Source organism: Anopheles arabiensis, chromosome 3, assembly GCF_016920715.1.
Source record: "Anopheles arabiensis isolate DONGOLA chromosome 3, AaraD3, whole genome shotgun sequence".
Classification (NCBI taxonomy): Eukaryota; Metazoa; Arthropoda; class Insecta; order Diptera; family Culicidae; genus Anopheles; species Anopheles arabiensis.
This window is the reverse complement of record NC_053518.1, coordinates 52,252,462-52,277,262: the sequence shown is the minus strand read 5'-3', so window position 1 is coordinate 52,277,262 and position 24,801 is coordinate 52,252,462. Positions and strand designations below refer to the sequence as shown.

At 43.7% G+C, this 24,801-nt stretch overlaps 1 protein-coding gene and 1 long non-coding RNA gene across 2 annotated transcripts; both read right to left on the bottom strand.

Annotated features, from left to right (window-relative positions):
- Window positions 1-2,255: 2,255 nt before the first annotated feature.
- On the bottom strand, window positions 2,256-23,625 carry LOC120900097. Its single transcript, XM_040306689.1, has 3 exons — window positions 23,501-23,625; window positions 22,924-23,304; window positions 2,256-2,364 (listed from the first exon to the last, which is right to left on the bottom strand). Exons 2-3 carry the CDS (start codon window positions 23,265-23,267, stop codon window positions 2,286-2,288), a joined length of 423 nt encoding a protein of 140 aa, XP_040162623.1. The 5' UTR covers window positions 23,268-23,304; window positions 23,501-23,625; the 3' UTR covers window positions 2,256-2,285.
- Window positions 2,940-4,080, bottom strand: LOC120900101. Its single transcript, XR_005739152.1, has 3 exons — window positions 4,045-4,080; window positions 3,932-3,974; window positions 2,940-3,867 (listed from the first exon to the last, which is right to left on the bottom strand). It is a non-coding gene; the product is annotated as an uncharacterized LOC120900101 (long non-coding RNA).
- Window positions 23,626-24,801: the final 1,176 nt, after the last annotated feature.

The window sequence follows — 24,801 nt, the reverse complement described above, 5'->3', positions numbered from 1 at the left end:
CTCATAACTTTGCTATCGAGCAGTAGCAGTAGTAGCAGATATATATATATAGTATATCCATATATATCTATATATATTATATAATATTGTCATTAAATTTTAGTTCAAGTTTCTGTTAATTTTATTTTGAACATATGTGATCTGAATCGTAATGAAATATCCATCACTCATCTTTTCGAAATTCAGTTAGACCATTTCGCTTTGCTTTAAATTCTAAGTCAGAATGTATGGGGTGCGCGGTACGGGTAAGAAGAACATAGGGGCGGGGGTACAAATAAACGCATCACAACACCAATGTTTGGATGAGACGGTGATGGTGTGAAACGCTTCTTGCTTCAAGCTCTTGCTCTTGTAACAGCGTTAAAGGCAACAACAACAGAGAATAACGCATCGCGTAGAAACAAACACACCGTTCGTGGGTATGTCAGGGGGGGAAACAACGGGAAAAGCTTTATTCTCTCTCAGCGATGCCGCTTCCCTACTAGCAATGAGAATGAAAAAGTGTGCGACTTTCAGGCGAGGGGCATGTAGAAGCATGGGGAGACGGTTGGAAATTCGCGGAATTGCTCGGAGGCGCGAGTGTGTTTTGGTTTCTACACAGTTTTTGCACTCACACAATTACACATGTGTGAATGTGTGCGTTCACTTTCAGCCTGCGCGCTCAGTTTGGTTTTCTCGCAGCGGCATGCGGGTATCGGTGTCTCGCTCGCACTAGTGCAGCGAGTGTTCCTCTATGCGCTCCCCTTCTTGCCACCACACGAAATCGTCAGTTCAGCTCAAGGGTTCGCCGTGAAAGGCTGCGCGCGTTTTAGCCTAAGTCCCGGGCGATCGAAGTTTCGCTAAGTGTTGAAGTGTTGTGCACATTGAAATGAAGCTGCGCTTATTTTTTATCGTTTATCCTAAATGTGTGATTTGCGTTGCTTCATTTTAATATTTGTTTGCTGTATTGAACATCAACAACGGTATCCATGCAGTTAGGCGACTATTTTAAATACGACGATTTTTTTTATATAAATAATGTGTGTGATTTTGTGGCAAGATTGTGTGAAGCTATGTGTGAAAATGCCCCTTTATTTGCAATAAATGTGATAAAATATAAACCAAGTTTGATGTGTTCAAGTTTTTGTTTTGATTCGGGTGCACCAAGTCCGAATGAAGGGAAGCGCACAGCGCGCTACGAAAGAAACGAGCGGGAGGGGTGTCAGTCCAGCGCAGCGCAATTCGCTGGAATCAAGTGGGAGGGGGTACCAGTTCAGTGCAGCGCAAGCCGAAAGAAACGGGAAGGAAGGGGTATGAGGAAAATACGATGAAACAGCGCGAGCGAGCGTTCTTTACAGCGAGAGCGCCTCGTGTATTTTAAAGGCAAGCAAGAGAGCGCATTCTCTCCGTGGTAGCGCTCCATCCGCCATTTTTAATTTCGAGCCCAAAACAACGGACTTTGGATCCGATCTTGGGCCGGGCCCCCACCGCGTGTTTCTACCTACCCCTCGCCTGAAAATTTCGTTCTCTTTGTCTGTCGGGTTGGGTTTGTGCTTACTTTCTCTGGCTCCGTCTCTCTTCCTAGGATGCTTATCATTTGACACTTGCCTATACATGAATCTTCTATATTTTTTATTATTTCTTATTCTATTCTCTACACCCAGCTCAAATAGATTCTAACAGCTTTGCCGAAAAAGATCATCAATCTCAAGATGCATTCCGTGGTCGTGAAGATGTTGACCATAGTGATGCAGTATTGGATGCAAATGCTGAGAATTGTTTGCTGGACGATAACGTCGAAATCGCGGATAACGACGTGGAAGATGTGTATGTAGAGAGAGACAGCACATACAGTTTTTTTCGACAATATCACCCTCAACGAAGGGCTGCGTTACATTGCTATAACGAAAAATCTACCTCGGTCCACGATAAACATGCTGTTGGCACTGCTTCGCAGGAAGCTTAAGCTTAGACTTCCAGCAGATGCGCGGACTTTATTGAAAACGCCAACCCAAGTAGGCTTAGAAATTCAACCTATCTTGAGCGGGCATTTCTGGTACCAGGGAATAGAATATGTGCTGATGACACATTTTAAGTAAGTAAAATTTGTTATTTTTTTTCTTTTTTCAACTAAGTCTTCCTTTTTAATTAATACTCTTTATCCTTACAGTAATACTACTCCACGCGTCGACCGGTTTAGAGCGCAGATATTTATTGATGGGCTCCCATTATTTAATAGTTCAGCTAGGCAGCTTTGCCCAAACCTAATGAAGGTGATGGAATTACCGGAAGCACCGGTTATGTTACTAGGAGTATTTTGCGGTCATACGAAGCCGGATGATGTGGAAGGTTTTTTTGCGGCCCCTGGTAACAGAAGCTAACGACCTACAAAAAAGAGGATTGCAGTTCGGTGAAAAGAATGTGCGATTCAAATTACACATGTTTGTTGCCGATTCCCCTGCTCGTTGTTTTGCCAAAGGTATGAATTCAAATATCGTGAAGTATTAGGTTAATGATTGTTTTCAATATGTACATTCACTTTTCATTTTAGCTACAATAAGTTACGTTGGCAGAAACAGCTACTTGAAATGTACTTGTGAAGGGACACAAGTAGGAAGAAAGATTGTTTTTGAAGATGCAGATGCTCAGTTGCGTATTGATTTAGGTTTTCGTGGAAGAGAGGACCAGAAACATCATAAAGCTTGGAAATCGTCTCTACAGGATATAGATGAGCTTGATATGATAAAGGATATTATCATTGCCGATGGTTTACATTTAAGAGATTTAGGAGTGTCAAAGAAAATTACTACAGGGATTTTCAATCATAGCTCGATTCGGTAAATGGACGGATACGCAAAAGGAAACTGTTTCTTCATTTCTAATAAAGATCCAGCTTCCAGGGTATATTCAAAGACGTTTTAGACATATAAAATTCAGTGACTTTTGGAAAGGAACTAAATATAGATCATTTTTGTTTTACGCTAGTTTTATTATATACAATGATTTTATGTGGGAAGAAGCGTTTCAGAATTATTTTCTATATTTTTGTGCACATACAATTTTTGCCACGAAAGCACACCTTTGGCCTCAAGTTAAAATGATATTTAAAGAATTACTCAAAGGTTTCGCAAATATTTACGGTCGTGAACACATAACAAGCAACGTTCATAATCTCATTCATATTTATGACGATTGTGATAGGTTTGGCTCCATGGAGGAGATTTCCACGTATGATTTTGAAAATCATTTACAATTACTGAAGCGTTTAATGCGTTCGGGTAATAGATGTACCGAACAGGTAATTACAAGATCAAAAGAAATCGAAACTTTAAAGAAAGCAACAAAAATTGTTCCACCAAAATTTCCTAAGGTTATAGGAACTGGGTCTGGCTTACGATTGAGATGCGATTTTTATCTGATGATGGGATTCAGAAACGCATGGTTTCTCACTACAGATAACCATGTTGTAGAATTTTTATCAGCTAAAGAAGTTTCTAATTCTTATTTCACAATAGAAGGATCACAGGTCGAATCGAACGAGGAGTTGTTCAATCTGCGTAAAACAGTTGATAATTTCCCAATACAGTTATCGTCTAGCGATATTTTCATATACAAAATTAAAAAAAAACACTCCTCGCAGTAGGGGTCAGCTTTCACACCATAGCATAAAATGTAAATTAGTAGCCGTGAATCTACCTTCCGAATCTCTTGCCAGGCACCACGTAGGATCACTTGTCACTTGTCACTCAAAGCGGCTGGTTGTGCTCTCTCACTCTCCTATTTCCAAGTTGATTTTTACCGCGATTTTCTTGTTGATTAAGGCTTGAATTGTTTTAGTTCGGTTCATTTGCACTCGCGCGTTCCCGTATCACAAAATTTGTGCGGCACCTGTGAATTGTACGGTTCAACATATAAACATTGCAATCCGCCTGCGGTTGTTGTGACCACTCACTGTTCAGTCGAACTTTGCGCTATTTTGCGATGGCGTCTGTGATCTGTAAGAAATGTGAAGGTGCTATTAGCAACGATCCAATTCCGTGCTTCGGTATTTGTGAACACTATTACCACGATAAGTGCATTGGACTTTCAACCCCACTCCGGCGTGATTTTAAAAAGTCACAAAATTTATTCTGGGCTTGCGCGGATTGTGCTCAGCGTTTGCGGGCCGTTGACACTTTACGCTTCTCGCACGGCCTTTCTCGTGACGCTGCCTACCTGTTGGAATCGTTGCAGTCCGATTTCCGCGATTCCTCACGTTCTGTGCAGGCAGCATCAGCTGGCTTGCGACTTGAACTTTCCTCTTCACTGGATTGTTTTAGAAACGAGATAGCTTTGATGAAACAGGAATCAGCATCGTCTATTCGTTCCGTGAAAGATTTCATCGACTCACTTACTGCTTCTCACTCAATGGAACGCAACTACTCACAGGCTCCACTACTCACAACGCTTGATGAAGTTAAGAATGGCATCAAGGAGCTTGATCTCATGCACCGTGAGCTTCTCACTTCCTTCAACTCACTAATGAACAAGCTCAACTCTCATCTTGCCACGCATACCACTACATCGAGTGCTCACCATTCTGCGATTCCTGCTACGCACTCAACGACCACGATTCCAGTTGCGGCCTCTAAGCTCACCCATCAAGCTGTTGGTGAGAATCCTTCTAAACGTCGATTGATGGATCGCTCTCCCGACCCATCGCCTACCAATACCGTTACACGCGCTATGCTTTCATCGGGTACAGGGTTGTCCTGCAATAATATTACGACCGTTCCTGAACGCCCACCCCGTACTTGGGTCTTTATCTCCCGTATTGCTCCTGATACTCCGATTGAAGCGATCCGTGAAATGGCCTGTTCTAACATAGGGACAGACGACATCTTGGTATATAGCCTTGTACGGCGCGACCGGGATCTTTCTACGCTCTCCTACGTATCTTTTAAAATTGGTGTACCGGATTCGCACCGGGCTATTGCTTTGGCTGCTTCAACCTGGCCTCGCGGGATCTCTTTTAAGGAGTTCATCGACCTTAATCCCCGCTCCGTCAATGTTTGGCGACCCACTACTGCAGCATCCCTTGCACCTTCTGCGCCTATTACTCGTGAATCGGATCATCCTTCATCGCCATCTTCTATCAACCACACGACACAACTGCGAAACGCTGATTTCACTATTTCGCCAGATCATGGCCCTATGAGCTTGCCTTATACGCAGTACTTTCAGCAAGCGTAAACCGGCTGATCCGGCTGAAGATTCTCATTAACTACCGACTTTTCCCGAATTGATGGAAGCTAACCCTGCATCTAATACACATAATCCGTCCGACTCTCTTTCGCCGTTAATAACCTGCAGCGAGAGCACTCCCGGCGCATCTCGCTCTCTCATCCCTTCGATCGATCTACTAAACATCTACTATCAAAACGTATGAGGATTGCGAACAAAACTAGACGAGTTACGCCTCTCTGTCTATCTGAACTTGATATGGATGTGTTGATGTTAACTGAAACATGGCTCGATGGCTCAATTTCGTCCTCTCTTATCTCGGAGGATGCGTATGTCATCTATCGCTGCGACCGAAATTCTCTCAGCAGTAACCGTTGCCGTGGTGGTGGTGTACTCATTGCCTGCTCTTCCGTGCTGAACACGTCAACTTTATCACTGCCGTTCGACACGCTGGAGTCTGTTTGGACAATTGTTAAGCTTCAAAACCTTGCAATCTATATCGGCGCCGTTTACATTCCACCCGATCTGCGTTCTTCCGAAGAAGTCCTTGACGATTTGCATGAGAGTGTTAGTTTCGTTGCTGGCAAACTTAAATCAAATGATCTTATGATGTTACTTGGTGATTTTAATTCACCATCACTCTCCTGGCAACCGTTTGCATCGTGGGTTAATCACTTCATTCCTACTGGTGTATCTCGTGAAAATGTTTCTCTGCTTGATGGAATGTCGGTAAACGGTTTGCTGCAATTATCTGGCATAAAAAATATACGCGGAAGTCAATTGGACAGAAGGTCAATGCTGCCAATGCTATGCTTTCTTGGAGCGCTGCTCCCCCGTCATAGCTTCACCTGTTCCACTCGTCGCGCTAGACAATCATCATCCTGCTCATGAGACAAGTGTGCTCCTTTCGCACTCTCGCCCTGCATCCTCTCAACGAATACCTACGGCTCGTATGTTCAATTTTAGGAAACTGGACTACCAAAAGCTTCATCATATTTTAGCCGGTACCGATTGGTCCTTTACTGATGCGGACTGTGACATAAATCAAGCTGTAGCAGCATTTACTAATGTAATCACTTCCGCCTTCCCTTCCTGCTGTCCTCTCCTATCCTGTCTACCGATCCCGTCTTCGCTCCTTTTCCGTACCATAAACTCCTTCCTACTCCTTCGTGAATAATTGTATACTATAGTCAGTAAGCACTATTGCTGTAACCCAACGTGGCCGAGCAATTGATAAAATAAAAATAAATAAATAAATAAATAAATAAATAAACATGTCACATGTCGCATTAAATATAAATAAAACTTGTTATCAAAATAGTCATAGTTACAGTTAGCTGACCTATATGCGGTCAGCAACTAAATAGCATATAAGAGATGAAAACCTAAATAAAGTAAGCGCATTCGAACACAAACCTCAGAATCGCTCGTTTCTTAATAGTCGGAGGCACTCTCCGGTCGACGAAGGAAAAATATACCCGACTCGGTGTAAAGCACCGGCGTTGGGCGCTGCGACGGAGCAACACATCCGCCAGCAGCATTACTACTCAAATCCATGCAACTGAAATTTGTGGAACATTTTCGTCATTTGGTTTAATTTACTTGTTGTTAACAGTAACGTACAGTATCGGACAGAAAGATAGAACCCTGGTGTTTTCAACGCACCATGCACCCGTTGGGCCAGGTTTATGTGTGATTTGTATGTGTGTGTGTGTGTGTGTGTGTGTGTGTGTGTGTGTGTGTGTGTGTGTGTGTGTGTGTGTGTGTGTGTGTGTGTGTGTGTGTGTGTGTGTGTGTGTGTGTGTGTGTGTGTGTGTGTGTGTGTGTGTGTGTGTGTGTGTGTGTGTGTGTGTGTGTGTGTGTGTGTGTGTGTGTGTGTGTGTGTGTGTGTGTGTGTGTGTGTGTGTGTGTGTGTGTGTGTGTAGTAGAAAGAGAGTGTGCTTTTTAATGTGTATTTGCAAGTGCGCGGGTTTGTGTCTGAAAAACATAGCTTGCCATGATGTCATATTGCGTTGAAAGTATTCTGATAATGTGTGTTATCATGTGAAACAGCGTGCGTTCACACTTGGATAAAAGCTAAAGTTTGCATCGACAGCAGCGCTTGTTCCTCGGACGAGAACGCAGGTGTGCTGTTTCATGAATGTGAATACGGCACCGGTGCGAAATGGAAACGCGCACAATACCAATGAACTCGGCATTCCCTCACAGGTGTTTCACCAGTGCACGCCATTGAAAGGCATGCGTGCATCTCTGCGTTGAACGTTGTGTGCGCATGGAAAACTTTGTGTGTGCATTGAGCAAGAGCGCAGGTATTCTTTTCAATGGGCGTTTTGTTTCATGAGCGCGGCAGTATTCTGTTCTGGTTTTGAATGGGTAGATGCTCACTCGCTTACTCATTGATAGTTTTTATCAATACGCTTTTTTGCTGCTCGACAACGATGTGATTCATCGCGTATAAAAGCAGAATGCAGGCAGTGCACGGCATCAATCGTGTCCAAGTTTTTAACCAGTGTGTTCTTGACGGTCTAAGCAAGCAATTTTAGTAACAATGGGTCGAGGTAAACATTGTACCGATTATCAGCGCCATATCATTAAGCGAATGGCGGCTGCTGGCATTAAGCGCAGAACGATCGAGTTCGTGATGGAACGATCGCGCACCTTTGTGGCAAACGCGCTTCGGACAACCGAAACGCGCAAGTCACCCGGACGTCCTCGGAAGACCACGGCGGAGGAAGACCGTAAGATCGTAAACATATCGAAGAAACATCCGTTTAGCTCGGCACCAGAGATCCGAGGCAGACTGAAATTGGCGGTGACGCCGAGAACAGTTCAGCGAAGATTGGTCAGTGCCGGGCTACTCGCGCGAGTGCCACGCAAAGTGCCCAATTTAACACCTGCGCATAAAAACGCACGGGTGTTATTTGCAATTGAGCAAATGTTCTTCGATGAGGAGGATTGGCGCAGGGTTTTGTGGTCAGACGAGTCGAAATTCAATCGACAGGGGTCGGACGGACGCAGGTTGGTCCGGCGCCCTGTTAATTGTGCTCTTGATCCGAAATACTGCTTCAAAACTTTCAAGCATGGCGGTGGTAGTCTCATGGTGTGGGGATGCTTCTCCTACTATGGGATGGGTCCGTTGGTTCGAATCCACGGTAATTTAAATCGTTTTGGCTATCGAGACATTCTTGATACTCATTTGCTATCGCATGCTAGGAAGAACCTTCCTCGGTCTTGGATGTTTATGCAAGACAACGATTCTAAGCATACTTCCGGGACTGTCCAAACTTGGCTTGCTGTCAACAATGTCAAAACAATGAAGTGGCCTGCCCTTAGCTCAATCATTCTCATTGAGAACCTCTGGGCAATATTCAAGAAGAGGCTGGGTAAAAACATACCGGAAGATCTGGATCACCTCTTCGATCACATGCAAGAGGTGTGGAGTAAAATTCCACCTAAAACGATCCAGAATCTGGTGATGTCGATGCGTCAACGCATGATTAATGTCATCATGGGTGACGGCAATAAGATCAAAAACTGAGCTTATTGCATTTTTGAATAGGGATCACTGCTCGCGAGGGCGGTGGTCCTGCTAATTACAACAAAAACCTAACCCAAAACACAAAAAAACTACTAACAAATCTATCCGAAACGACATACTTGTGAAACAAACACACACACCAATACACATTCAAACATACATACACACACACACATGTACACTCACACATACACACACATGCACACACACACAAACACAAACACACAAACCACACATAAACCTGTCCCAACGGGTGCATGCTGCAATGAAAACACTGGGGTCCTATCATTCTGTCCGAACCTGTACCACGGTTCTCTCCCGCTCCCTTATAAAATACACGGTGCGCTCTCTCAATGCTCGCGCCCATGCGCGAGCATCCTTTCGTTTTGCTTGTGTTTGTTTCTTTCGTGTTGCGCTGTGTGCGTTTTTTTGTTCAGCGATCGCTCACACTCGCTGCCAGTGCTGCAAAATGTCACTATCAATGTCATAAAAAATCTGACTGAAACAAAATCCATATCAGCGTCACGTACTCAATTGTGACAATCAGAGGTGATACTCAGAACGATTGGTGTGACTAATACATGCTCATGACTTGTTTGCGACCATCGCTTGGTCAGTCACTATATCACGACTTTTTTTTGCTGTGATCAATTTTGCAAAATGTCACTGATATAGTCATTACAAATTCTGGCTGAAACAAAATCATCTCAGCGTCACGAGCTCAACTGCGAAGATCAGAGGTGAGCCTCGTACAGTTGGTGCGACCATTGAATGCTTGGTGTCATTGTCTACAACCAACTCGTGTTCAATCACTTGGTCGCGACATTTGCAGTCGGTGATCATCGCGATGGTCACGGGAGATATGCATTGCGTGCGAGTGGTTCCAAGAAACAAAATGAGCATGTTTTCTCGCTCTGTTTGACCCGACATATAATCAAAACAGATAGAGGGAGAAAGCATGCTCATTTTGTTGCTAGAGCCCACGCGCCAAGTATATTCCAAGAATGTCGCGATTATCGCCGACAAAAATGTTGTGACCAAGTGAGTGACCAGAAGTTGGGTGCTAAACTAAATGTCACCAAGCATGTGATTGATTCTCGAACTGTTTGAGTATAGTCAATGATCATCTCAGTTGTGAACGTGATCTGATTTGAGCTTCGTTCCAGTCATGAGTGTTGATGACTGAAACAGTGGCATTTTGCAGCACTGTTAACAGCCAGAAAAAATCATTTTGTTATTTGTTATTTATTAATTAAAATTCAACGGACCGCAAGTGGCCCACTTGAAGCGAATTCATTTACATTCATTCATTATAACATAGTCACATTTCGGTCATTCATTTGTCACGCTTAGTCTTAAGTAACATAATTAACATGTAAAAGGTCGCACGACACGAATACTATTTAACAATGCTGTGCGCGACATGTCAGGTTGATGACGATCACAAATAACATTAAATTCACGGCACATACGAATAATCGGATCAGAGGAGCCAAAGCGAGTGCGGCGTTCCTCCACGTCAAGTAGCGATCTAGCTCGGAGCGATCTCGGCGGGACATACATGTTGAGCCTCGAAAGAAGCGCGGGCGAGTCGATCCGATTGTCAAGAAGTCCCGCGACAAACAGCCTCTGAGCGTTGCAGTTCCGCTGCTTCAGCGTCTCGATGCCAAGCAACGCACACCGTCCCTCATAGTCAAGTTGGACACTCCAGGAGCGCAAAGCGAACCGCGTGAATTTGCGCTGGATCGACTCTAAACGAGCTAGGGGGCGAGCAGCTGTAGGCCACCATACTACTGAAGCGTATTCTAACACTGGTCGCACCAAAGCACAGTATAGCGTCTTGATGCAAATCGGGTCAGTGATGTCTCGGGCTATTTGTTTTAGTAAGCCGATCAATTGGTTACCCTTAGTGACAACGTGCTCTAGCTGGTCGTGGAAGCTCAACTTTTCGTCAAGGAGCACTCCTAGATCCGTGACACAGCTTTTGCGACCAATGGTAGATCCATTTAACGCATAGTCATACACTAAGGGGCACCGCCTTCTCGCAAATGTAATGACAACACACTTCTCGACGCACAATTCAAGACCATTCAAAGAACACCATGACTGGAAGGCACTTAGAGTGGCTTGAAGGCAGAGTTGGTCTGACCGCTCGCGGATAGGCAGGAACAGCTTCGCGTCGTCTGCATACAGTAGGTGGCCGTCAGGAGGGAGCAACCGTGTTACGTCATTCATGAAAATGACAAACAGCAGCGGTCCAAGGTTACTCCCCTGCGGCACCCCCAAAGAAGCATCGATACGGCGCGACGTATGGGGTCCCATCTTCACGCAGTATGTGCGACCAGCAAGATAGGAGCGCATCCAGGCCAGCAGCTGCACAGGCAGACCAAGCGTTTCGAGCTTTGCGAGCAGCAAGGCGTGCGGAACGCTATCGAAGGCAGCCTTGATGTCCGTGTAGACTGCGTCGATCTGCGAGCCGGCATCGATGGTCCTGTGGCAGAGGCTAACGAACTCAACCAGGTTGGTGGTGCTTGAACGCTGAGGGACAAATCCATGTTGAGCTGTGCTAATGTAGTTCGAGGCAGCTGCGAGGAGAGGTTCGTACACCAGGAGCTCGAAGACCTTAGCGCAGGCACAAAGCGATGTAATGCCACGGTAATTACATGCATTTGATTTTTCCCCCTTTTTGTGCACTGGAACAAGCCACGAAGTTTTCCAGCAGGCAGGATAGATGCCCGAACGCAGCGAGTCGCGAAAAATCGAGGCCAGGATAGGCGCGATGGTGGTGCCACAACGCTTAAGCGTGGAAGCCGGGATCCCGTCAGGCCCTGGAGCAAACGAAGATTTCAGCCTGTCAATCGCTTTCGAGACTGAATACTCATCGATGATCGGCAAGTTTATATCGGCCATAGCATCCACCGGTACGTTTGATAATGCGTCGGCTATCTGCCTCTCATCAGTTACAGCTGGAAGGAAGGTGGCGGCAAAGCGCGAGGCAAAAATATCACATACAGCAGACGGATTGTTGCCGTTGTGCCCGTTGTAACTGACGGAGCTAGGAAAACCAGAGGATTTCCGACGATTGTTTGCGAAGTTCCACAGTACACGTGAATTGCCGCGGCAGCGCAAAACCGTACGCCGTACGTGCCCCAGGTAGCGGAACCTGTTATAGCGCCGATAAAGAGAGTGCGCAGTATTATAGTTGCGCAATGCAGCGGGACACCTACGCAACAAATAATCGCGATACGCGGCAGCTTTAGCCGTTTTGAGCCTGCGCAGCGTTCTGTCACCCCAAGGGGGGCCTCGTTTAGGTCGTTTCACCGGCGTGCATTCATTCAGGGCTTGCAACATGAACCGCTCAAAATCTTTCACAGCGAGGTCAAGAGTGGCGTAACGGGAACAATCGAAGACATTCGCGAACGAGGCGATCATCGGCAGGAGCCTGTTAAAGTCCGTCCGCGCGTAGTCAAGGCGTGATGTTAGCGCAGGAACGGCTGATTCCTCTCGTGGTAGCGGGATGGCCAACTCAAGCGCAGGGTGATAGGTGTCAATTGCTAACAGCGGGGTGAGGCAAAGTTCAAGCGGAAGGCAAACAGAAGCAACAGCATTATTTGCAAACACCAGGTCTAAGACGCGTCCGCTGATGTTAAGATGACCATTGATCTGGAAAAGTCCGCTATGATGCATCTCGTCCATAAACAGAGCGGAGAGAGCCGATCGCGTACGTGGCTCATAATGCAGAAATGGAAAATCCGGATCATGCTGAGCGGCTGACCAGGAGACGAGAGGTTGGTTGAAGTCTCCTAACAGGAGTAAACCGTCTCCGGGATGCATAGTTGAGCATAATGAGCGAATGCAGTTTTCGATTTCACGGAGCGTGGCAGCATTTGCGGCAAGTCTAGGCGGGAGGTATGCAGCAATGATGAATAGTCGGGAATTGCCTAGTTGTATTACAACGCACACTAGCTCAAGCGATGGATGCACCGTTGTGTGTTCCCGTGACGTCAGAGACTGAGAGCACGCAATCAACACACCTCCACCGCGGGAACATGTACTGTTGTCAACACTACGATCGCATCGGTAGACTCGGAAGCTATCGTCAAACAGCAAAGCCGAAGGTAGACTAGGATCGAGCAAGGTTTCCGTAAGCACTATTACATCGAAATTGGATTCCAACACCGACAGGCGAAACTCATCGACCTTCGTGCGCAGTCCCCGCACGTTTTGATAGTAAACAGAGGCAGTGGAACGGGCAGTGCGAATCGCATTAGCAGCAGGAACATAACAGGTAGGTGTTTGTGCAGACTTAACAGAGGTTCGTCTATTCGTGAAAGAAACGGTCAAGTGTGGTCTGTTGTAAGTTGGTGTTGGAAGTGCGGCGAATTAGAAGCGGGCCGTCAATGAGTGTTGAATTAGGACCATGAGTGGTGTCATTCAGCGTGTGTTCTCCCAATTGTGGTGATGATAGTGTTTGAGCCTGTGAAGTTGATGCGTGTGCCGGTGAGTGATAGATAGTGGATGTTGGTGTGCGAGGCATCGAACGGCGATCGATAACAACAGGTGTGCGTGTGAGAGAACGGTGTTTGATGGTGATTGGTGACGATGAGTGTCCATGCTCTCGTTGACGGGATTGTAAAAATTCACGTACACCAATACCGACAGGCCAGGACGATGGGGCGAGTGCTGCGTCACGAAGGGCGGCCGGTACTCTCACTTTGAAAGAAAGCCAGTTTACGCTGTCAACACTGACTCCCTTCCTCAGCAAGCAGTATGCTAGTCATCGGTGGCTAAACGGCGTTTCACAGAAGCGACCACTCGCTCCACGGTGACGGCAGTGGACAAGCGAGATAGTCGGATCCATATTCTGTCTGTGGCCGGCTGGGGAAACGCTGCTCGAAGCGGTGACGATAGCGTATCGGTTCCCATGAGTTCTTCCGGTAGCGTAGACGGGGGTGGGATGCCGACTGTAGTGTTAGTGTACGCGCTTGGCGATGACGCTGAATACATGTTATTTTGACGAATGTTTACGTTTTTGTTGACATCAGGGGACATAGAATCCTCGATGATACGCCGCCGCTTTCTACCCGCAACGGGCCGAGGATCGGTATTGCAAAGCTGAGGTATGGGTGCATTTTGCAGTAGAGTAAATCCACTGCGCACCTCGGCGATAATCGGTTCAATAAGCTTCCCCACAGCCGCAACAGTTGAGGTGAGAGCAGCTTGAAAACCGACCTGAGCCCCGATCTCTTTGACTGATCGGCATCGCGGATTTTTCAGGATATTGGTGCACCCAGTGCAGCTCCAGTGCAGATCGATGTGAGTCAGGACCGCATCAATCAGCTCGGAAGGCAGCCTGCAACAACCGCGGTGAAAAGTAGCCTCACAGTACGCACAGCCGACGATACAGTCGGCAGCACCCAGTGGCATAGCACACGCGAAACAGATAGCCGCCATCGCGAAATTATGCGCGGTTTTGATCACACCACCGTTAACCCGGATTAAAAACGTTAATACACAGTCGTGGGTCAATGAAATAACACACTAACGCGCAACAGTAACAGGAAGCAGTTTGGTAGTCAATTGAACGAGTATTAACTGGGTACGTTAGAAAATACACTTAAATATTTTTGGAGAAACGCGGAGCACAGCGATATGCGACCGAGCAGTTAGACGTCAGACGTCAGAGTCATGATTATGCTTGCGCCGGCATTAAGCTAAGCTTGTCAGTCAGAGTATCGCGTTGGACTCAAAAATTCACATGTCGTGTTCAGCTCGTGGTTGCTCTGTAATGGGATGGGATCCGAAGCCCCAGTGAGGGATAATACAGGCTCTCCCATCCAACTCCTATTCCGACACGTCCTCGTCGTGCAGAGTGGTAACATGTGTCACCATATATCCAAGCTTGGGTACACAGGCTTGATCCAACCCCTTTTGCGGATGGTGGCATATGGCGAACCAGGAGGGGTGTGGGTATCCCGGGAAACCGGGTTCCTGAACGTCAGGGGGGGGCAACCCTACGCTAAACAAAGCGGTCACGTGGGCGCGGGGCCAGTCACCCAGTCCCATGCATTTACAGACTACAGAAAGCACCAGGAATCATCGAAACGGAACCAACGATACCGACCCTACGCAATGCCCCAGGACTACTCTTAAAATGGGCTCATGGAACGTACGCACTCTAAGCGAAGCCGGAGCCTTGAAAAAACTTGATGATGCCCTAGCCACACTGAACATGGACCTCGTAGCTCTACAAGAGATTCGGTGGCTAGGGAACGTTGTGCAAAACAGGCGTGGTAAGCATTGCTACGACATATACTACAGCTGCCACGACCGCCAGCGCGTGCTCGGTACGGGTTTCGCCGTAGGTCCCCGGCTGAAATCCGTAATCATAGATTTCAAGGCTATAAACGATAGGCTATGCACCCTGCGCATGCGAGGCAAATTCTTTAATACAAGCCTCATAAACGTTCACGCCCCTACCGAAGAGAAACAGGAAGAGAAGAAGGACCTTTTTTACGGCCGCCTCGCTAGAACTACAGATGCGTGCCCCAGGCATGACCTCAAAATCATCCTGGGGGACTTCAACACACTGGCTGTCACAGTCTGCATGAGCACAGTAACGATAATGGTAGTAGATTGGTCCAGTTCGCCGCAGCGAACAATCTGATTGTAGGAAGTACCAAATTTGCGCGCAAAAAAATCCATAAGGTAACATGGGCGCACCCGGATGGAGTAAACCTCAACCAGATCGATCACGTGTTAGTAAGCCGCCGACGACAGTCGAGTCTGTTAAATGTCAGAACATATCGAGGAGCCAATATCGATTCCGATCACTACTTGGTTGGCTTAGTAATACGTTGTAGAATCGCCCGCCCCCGCGACAATGGGGGCGGAGAAAACACGCAGCCTCGGCTCAACACGGACGCTCTAAGGGACATTACTGTCCAACAGGAATTCAAAGCCGCTTTAGACGAGTCTATACTACCAGAAAACAGTTATGAAACTACGAGCGAGAGGTGGAACGCTCTAAAAACAAAAATAATAAACTGTGCAAGAAATATACTCCCACCACGTCGTGGCAACACCAAATCTGGCTGGTTCGACGATGAATGCAGACAAGTGACCGAACGTAAGAATACTGCATATCGAGCAATGCAGCAATGGCACAGAACGCGGGCATGCGCAGAGGAATGTTCACGGCTCAGACGCGAAGAGAAACGAGTTCACCGCTCCAAGAAGCATGCTTTGGAGGAGCAAAACATGTGGGAACTCGATCAAACCAGAGAGGCGTACGGACCGACTCGAAAGTTTTACCAAGCGATAGCAGGTCACCGAAACAACGTTGTACCTAAGGTAGCCTGCTGTCGCAACATGGATGGAGATCTGGTTAGTAACCAGCCAGAGGTCCTCTCGCGGTGGGCTCAGTACTTTGATGAATTACTCAACGACCAGTTAAACGAACAGCTAGAAGCGCCACTAGCAGATAGTGTCATGCTACTGCCACCTAGCATAGAAGAAACACGAAAGGCTATCCTAGATAGAACAAGGCACCCGGAACCAACGGAATTGCAGCTGAACTGGTCAAGAATGGAGGTGCACGACTAGAAAACGAGATTCATCACATTGTCACTGAGGTGTGGGATAGCGAATCGATGCCTTGTGATTGGAATCTTGGCATCATCTACCCCATATACAAGAAGGGAGACAGGTTAGACTGCAACAACTACACGGGTATTACGGTGTTGAATACCGCCTATAAAATATTCTCCCTGATCCTTCAAGATCGCCTTGTCCCGCACGTCGAAGAGATAGTCGGAAATTATGAAAGAGGATTCCGAAACGGAAAATCAACCACTGATCAGATCTTCACCATGCGGCAGATCTTGGAGAAGATGGCTGAATACAGAAACGACACATACCATCTCTTCATTGACTTCAAAGGCGCATACGATAGCATAGCCAGGGTAAAACTGTACGTCGCTATGAGCTCTTTTGGAATCCCGGCCAAACTGATAAGGCTAGTTAGAATGACTATGACCAACGTCACTTGCCAGGTGAGGGTGGATGGAAAACTCTCAGGATCTTTTGCTACCACCAAAGTTCTGCGCCAGGGAGACGGGCTTGCTTGTCTCCTATTCAACCTGGCGCTAGAGAGGACCATCCGTGATTCGAGGGTGGAGACTATGGGAACCATCTTCTATAAGTCAACCCAGATCCTGGCATATGCTGATGATATAGACATCATTGGTCTGCGGCTCTCCTATGTAGCAGAAGCCTACCAAGGTATCGATCAGGCGGCAGAGAACCTCGGATTGCAGATAAACGTGGCAAAGACCCAACTGATGGTGGCAAAATCAGCGGGCCTACCAATAAATAATCAGAATCTATGTAGGCGTGACGTGCAGATAGGTGAACGCACAAAGTCGTCCCACGATTCATCTATCTTGGGTCAAAGGTCAGCAACGACAATAGCATGGAAGCTGAGTTGCGCGCAAGGATGCTGGCTGCCAACCGGTCATTCTACAGCCTGAAAAAGCAGTTCACCTCAAAGAACCTGTCGCGACGAACGAAGCTGGGACTATATAGTACCTATATAGTCCCGGTACTCACATACGCCTCTGAGACATGGACACTGTCCAAATCTGACGAAACCCTCTTAGCCGCGTTCGAGAGGAAGATGCTCAGAAGGATACTTGGCCCCGTATGTGTGGAAGGACAATGGAGGAGCCGCTAAAATGACGAGCTAAACGAGATGTACGGCGACCTCACTGTCATACAGCGTATAAAGCTCGCTAGGCTCCGGTGGGCTGGCCATGTTATACGCATGGAAACGGATGACCTAGCCCGTAAAGTCTTTTTAGGCCGTCCACAAGGACAGAGGAGGCGTGGTAGGCCCAAATTGAGGTGGCAAGATGGCGTGGAGGCTTCCGCAATTAAGGCCGGGATAACGGACTGGCAGACGAAGGCGCGAGACCGTGAGCGGTTTCGGACACTCCTGAACATCAAGCTACCACGGATTTGTTCATTGTTTTCGTTAGTGAAAATCTCGTGATACGCATGACATTTTGCAGCACTGGATGCAAGTTCCAGTCAGAATTCTATACTTGCACACTTTTGCGTAATTTTTGGGATTTTTTCGTATATTGGTCTAATTTTTAGCTAAAACAGAGCTAAACAATGTCATCAACGATGTGTTAGGATAGTTTTCCAATAAGTGTACAGAGAAACTGTCGAGGATGCCTCAAAATCAGAATATTTAGGTAGCCGCTACTGTAGGTTCAGATACTGTATATGCTCAGTAATCCGCTCTTTTGACAATCAAATTCATGAGATGAAACAATGTTTGGGCAAAAGTAGTGAAATATGATTAAAGAGATAAATATCCTTCTATTTTTTATATTATAAACATTCTTCGTACAACATGAAAAAGTAGGTAATGTAATAAACAACTGAAGAACTGTGACTAAAATATTTAAAAAAAAAACACATCAAAACTTCACTCGATAATCCGCACTCGATTCAAATACGGATTACCGAGCGTGAACTGTAAATGAAAATATCACGGACACATTTTTACAAAAAAGTTACATTTTTTTATGGGTAACAGCTCATACCCGCAATAATAGGCTTTCGATACTTATTAAGTACCACGCAGCCAAATAGTCAATCATGGCTCAGGGCAACAGTCCATACGAGGCATGAACAGATGAACAGATTCAGATACTATTTAAGTCCCGAATTATAAAAGCGAGCAGTATGGGTTTGAGATCAGTTCCAGTACCCGTAGGTATATGTAATAGGATCTGCATGAGGTCAGGATCGGTTCCAGCATCGTTATGGGTTTAGAGTAAGTTCCGGTATGAGTTCGGGATCCGGTATGGTTTTTAATGCAGTTATTCAAGCTGTGGTCCGTGGCGTGAAAAAAAATGGTCCACGAAAGATTTTTTGAAAAGAAAAGCTTAATACACATCGTGCATTTTTTCGCCATAATCGAGCCATAAAAATTTCAACAGGAATGTCTAGAAAAAATTTTTAACATATTTTTGATCTAAAAGCTTTGAACTAAGTTCAAAAAATGTAATCCCTGTAAATCCGCAGCTAATGTGTTTTCAAAGTCATTTGATGTGTGATCCTAAGAAGGTTGGAGACCACTGCGGTATGGGATCGGGACCAATTCCACGACCTGTATGGTGTCAGGATCAGTTGAAAGATCGATCATGTGTTATGATTAGTTTCATGGCCAGGTTTAAGACTAATTTTAATACATACAGTCAGAATTCAATAATTGAATGCTTTTTTGTTGGCATACTTTTTAATTGAAACCTCGATAGTTGGTTGACAGTTCAATTACAGAGCATGCGTTTGTATAGAAAACTCCGTGAGACCATGAGACATTTATGTTTTTTGAAAAAAATATAAATTTCTCATGGCTTGATGAGAAAAATTTCAGTAATTTTGTGTAACGAAAAACGTGCCAACAAAAAGCACATATTCAACAGTTGGCAGGGAATCGAAGTTCAACCTGTGAGTTCAGACGGTATATGGGATTGGAATCAATTCCAGCACCAGAACGATTTCTGTAAAATTTCAGGATGGCCATGGGTTTTGGATTAGTCCCAGGATCGGTATGAATTTTGAATCAGTATTTTTTAATGCATCCCTTGGAACTAAATATCACCTGGAATTTGCGTTGCCCTTTCAAAAATCCTTAGCACGCACCCTAAAGTTATTAAATACCCTGGAAACTATCTTACAAAACCCTGTAACTGGGCCAAATTAACTAGTCTCTATTATAAAATTCTAGTAAAGGCTGATCAGCATTACTTTCCAGCGGTAGCTTGGATGGTTCTTGCTTAGTCTACATCCATACAATGGCAACCACATCGACTATAGAAAACGCAACGCCGACTTAGTTTTTAGTGTTTAGAAAAGTATGGAATCAGGATCTGTTCCATGACTGATATGCTCAGTTCCATGAAATATCTTAATCAATTCAAGGATCAGTGTGGAGTTCACTTCCAGAACTGGAAGGTATATGTTGCAGGATCTGCATAGGGTCAGGATCAGTTTCAGGACCGTTATGGGTTCAGTGTAAGTTCTGGTGTGGGTTAGCGATCAATTCCAAGGCTGGTACGGTTCTTCGAGCCATTATAACGATACGTATACGATTTCAGTACCGGTAGGGTAAATGTATCGATAGTGGTGCAATGTGTTGGGGTACAGATGTGCTTTAGTAGATTAAAAGTATCAGGAAATGAAAATTTTAACACATATCAATTGGAACACGTTTTAATTTCGTAATCACAAAATTGTCACGGATTCAACAAATTTACACAAAAATCATATGTTTGTGACGACTTCGTTGTATATAATTTGTATAATGGTGGTAATACAAAACAATAATGGTGGTCTTCTTCCTGTATTTGGCGTAAAGTCCTGCGCGGACATGCCGGCCTGTACAGGGTTTCGAGACTTAATTCATTACCACGTAGCCAGATAGTCAATCCTTGCATCGGGAGGATGGTCCATTCTGGGCTTGAACTCATGATGCGCATGTTTTTGAGTCGTTCGACTACAGTTGACGACTGTACCACGGGACCGCCCCCCGCACTCTTCTAATGGTGGTATGGTTCCCATAGTCGTCGTATGGTGTTACTATAGTGTTGGTAAACAAAGATACCTCAAGAACTGTGTATATTATACATGCAACTTAGTTTGAAGCTGTTTTCATATTAATAGTAAGAATCATATCCGTAATATTGATTTCTTACATAATTTGACCATAAAAACTGTAGTCTTCAAAAGCCGGGAAGAGTATGCTTGATTCGAAGTCGATTTTTCACTCAGTTGGATGTGCAAATTTTGGACTTTTTTGTTGGTAAATTACTTACAAGAAACTCATTTCTGTTGCTTATTTTTGTAAAAAAAAAAACAATATTAAGTGTTAACAATAATATATCATCAGAAAATATCTAAAATGTCCTGTTTTCACTAATTTCATGACTATGCCCACTATAAGAACATCCCTATTTTGTGTACCTATAATGGCACTATGGCAAAAGACTCATAAAAATGCGAAAATATGGTCAAAAGGCAATGAAGTTTGGTAAATCAATAACATTTCATCAAGGCATTGTTAAAACAATAAATATTGCGTTGTTATGAGGTCATTTAAAGCGTTCACAAAAATATGAGTTCTGTTATGAAATCCTAAGGATTTAGGAAGATGTTAGAAAATAAACAAATTTCATAAAATATGGGGTGTTTCTATCACTGTAATGGAATGGCCCAATTGAACTTTAATAGCCATTTAAAAAAAAAACAAAGTACATTAAACAATTACATACATAACTTAATTGCTCTTAAATTATAGTATAGAGCGCATTTTAGAGCCATACCACCACTATTGGTAGTACACCACTATAGATATGTTTACCCTATAGGTTTAAGATATATTTCAGATCCAGTATGGGAATGGGATCAACTTCACGACCGGTATGGATCAGGAACTTGGTATAGCTTTTTAGCGCTGGTATATGGGTAAAGATATTCCCCGATATACGCCATATTCGAGATACGCGATTTTCGTATACGGTATGTTATTTTGTCGAATGTCAAAAGCAAAATAACTTCCCTTTTGGTCGAATTTTAAAAACCATTTCAAAAGGTACAGGTATTCCTCGATATAGGCCATTCACGATATACGCAATTTCGCTATACGCTTAATTTGACAGTTCTACGTCGAATTTTAAAACCATATTAAATGGTACAAAATTTTACTTTTTTTAGTTGAAATTAGATCAAATATTTAATTTAATGGCTAAAACCTACCTTTTCAAGTAGAATGATACAAAAATTAGGTATAATTTGACCGAAAACATCGAAATTCGACCTACGCTAATAATCGAGATACGCGATTGCCTCCATTCCGCATCAATAGCATATATCGGGGTGTGCCTGTATATGGTATATGGGTTCAATAAACTCCGTGATAAACCAAAAACTAAGTGGTACCCAAAAGGATGATTGTGATAGCAGATCTTAACTACCTACTGTTATTACGACAGATAAGAAGAATCGATGCTTTGGGATAAAATCGTAATAATCATTGTAATCTTTTGTTTTGTACTCCTCGGATTGCAAATTCTTCTATTTTGAATTATAACAAGACATTAATTTCATCCCGTGTGAAACCGGGTAAAACAGCTTCTTCTTCTTTCTTCTTCTTTGGCTCAACAACCGATGTCGGTCAAGGCCTGCCTGTACCCACTTATGGGCTTGGCTTTCAGTGACCAATTGATTCCCCCCTTCCATAGCAGGATAGTCAGTCCTACGTATGGCGGCGCGGTCTATTTGGGGATTGAACCCATGACGGGCATGTTGTTAAGTCGTACGAGTTGACGACTGTACTATGAGACCGGCTAATGTTAACATATTACAAATAAGCATTGAACTACTACCAAGTGTGGTGCCGATTTTACCTCCATTGGCCACATTAGTTTTGGTGACATTTCATACGATATAGTTTTATTTAAAAAAAATGCTCTCTTTGATACTGAACTAATCAACGGTGTTTATAAAACAATACTAATAACACGGAAACTATAATTTTGTTGAATAAACGCCACAATTCCTTAAGTCCATGAAATAAAAATGTTGTTTTTTTTGTTTTTATTGTTTTTGTTTCATTGTTGATTTTGATAATTGGCAGGATTATGATCAGTGAAGAGTGACTCGAATTTTCGAAACAGTTAACATAAGTAGGATGTACAATTTTTTCCAAAAATTCTATAAGTACTAAAACGGCGAAGTGTTGATCTTATCTACTGTGTCGGGGGCCCTAAGCAATAAGAATTGTACTTAAATTTTGTACCTGGGGGAGGGTGGGGGGGCTCAGAGTTCGACTAGCACGGGGCCCCTACGTCCATTTAAATAAATAAATAAATATAATCTTATTATTTTAAATTTACGGAATACATAAATACATGAATAAAAATTGAATATAAACTTGTACCAAAATAGCAACACGGTCATATGGGTTGATTGAAAATTACATTTATAGAAAATTACATTTACTGTTAGTGGGCCAAATTAACTAGTATTAGCAAGGAAGAGTACAACTGTAAAATTCAAGTCAACTGTAGTACCAGCAGTTATATTAGATTCTATTGTTATCTGCTTACCTTGTTTTGATTTCCCTGGCCAACAACTGACTGATTTGTTGACAAAATACGGCATGTCCTTCCCACGATAATAAGCGAGGCGATCCAAAAGTTGGAGTTTTTTCGTTCACCAGATTTTCATTTTTCGCCACATTGCAATATAATGGTAGCATCTGATACAGTCTTGCATCTCGTTCATTTTCGGACAATATTTTTTTCAAATTGATGTATTCTTCAAACAATTTGCAAAGGTGTAGCATGGTTAAATTCACATTTTCGATTTCGTCGCCTCCCGAAGACTTAACACTTTCATTGGGATTTATCTCTGCTTGACTCATATTGGAAATGTTGTTGATTCCTGCCATTACATTGAATCCAAATTAATTAGTTTTATTTACAATACTGTGAAATCATACATTTTATTTCTGTTAAATAATTAATCACTTCTCCAGCACAATATTTTCACAATATATATTCACAAGATCAATATTGTCAAATTTACTTATTGATTTTTCGGCGACAAGAAAAAATGCTACGATGCTATGACTTAAATTTCATTTGTTTACACGATATTTGTTGTAACAAATGTTTTACCGACCTACACAAGATGTATCCGAAAATTCAACCTATTATGTAGTAGAAAACAACTGTCGTAAGTTAAATAGTTACAATGGCCAAAATAGAATCATTTGCACTAGATTAGTCACACTGTATGGTGCTGTGTACCTTTATTTTATTTATAAAATCCCAAATATGCATGTATTTAAAAAGGTTATATCAATCCTTCGCACAGGTAAAGCCATAGCAATTGCTCAGTAGCCATTTTATAGCACCACACCAGGAGCACCAAAGCTGTCTAAAATCGAATTTGTGACCCATTAGAGCTGATTCGAGTTAAACTTTCGCAGAATCTTTCTGTTTTCTCAAGATTACAACAAGAGCCAATAGATGGCGCAATAGAATAGCTGTGTATGTTACGAAAGGTGTAAACACGAAAATAAAAAAATTAGCCGGACTCGCGAAACAAATGGTTAAAAAATGACAGTCGTTAAAAATTAACCAGAGTCGTTAAAACTTGCTCGAATTTGGTATCACGAATGCATTGAATTCATTTGTTAATTTTAACGACGGGTCCTATGCCCGTCGTTAAATAAACAATCGTTAAGAACGTATGCGATACAAATTACAGGGTGGCCACTCGATGCAGGGTTTGAAATTCTCAATTTTCCCCGGTTTTTCCCGGTTTATGCCGGATTTTTCATAAGTTATCCAGGTTCATTACACTTCATGTGCTCGTAGTTGATAACCTTGTGCGATACTTAAATTTCAAAGCATTTTTTTTAACAATTTTATAGATAACTAAAAGTGTTTATAACTTTATCTATATTAAGTAAGAAAGTGCAAAGCTGCATGTTATCGATGTATTCAATAATACACACTGAATTCACTGGTTGAACTTTGATTCCTTGTTAACGATTGAATAAAAGCTGTTTATTTGGCACGTTTTTCTATACAAAAAAAGTTTTGAATTTATTCTCAACAGGCCATGATTTTTTTTTGGAATCGGGTTTCCCCAAGATCTATTAAGGAGAACAGGTCGATGCAAAGCCCGTTGCTAGGTTGCCATTTTCAGCTCGCTTTTGACAGTTTCATGAAAAAGTGTTTACAAACAAACGGCTAATAGTTAACGCGGAAAAATGGACAAATTTACTATTAGGAAGATTATATTGGTTAAATTTCTTGCGGTTAATCACTGCTGGAGAATAAAGGAGAGGTAATTGCAGTTTACTTTGTATTCAGAAACATTGATAACCTTTTTGATTGTTTGCCATTCCGTGACCACAAACCACTACCGTTTTCAACGGTCCTGCTGGGAAAACGAAAAGTTTAACATGTTCC

Coding starts and splice junctions, on each gene's coding strand:
- LOC120900097 (XM_040306689.1), bottom strand. CDS start 23,267: ATGGCAGGAATCAACAACATTTCCAATATGAGTCAAGCAGAGATAAAT. Junction 2,365..22,923: donor GCCAGGGAAATCAAAACAAG/GTAAGCAGATAA, acceptor TCTTTTTTGTAG/GTCGTTAGCTTCTGTTACCA.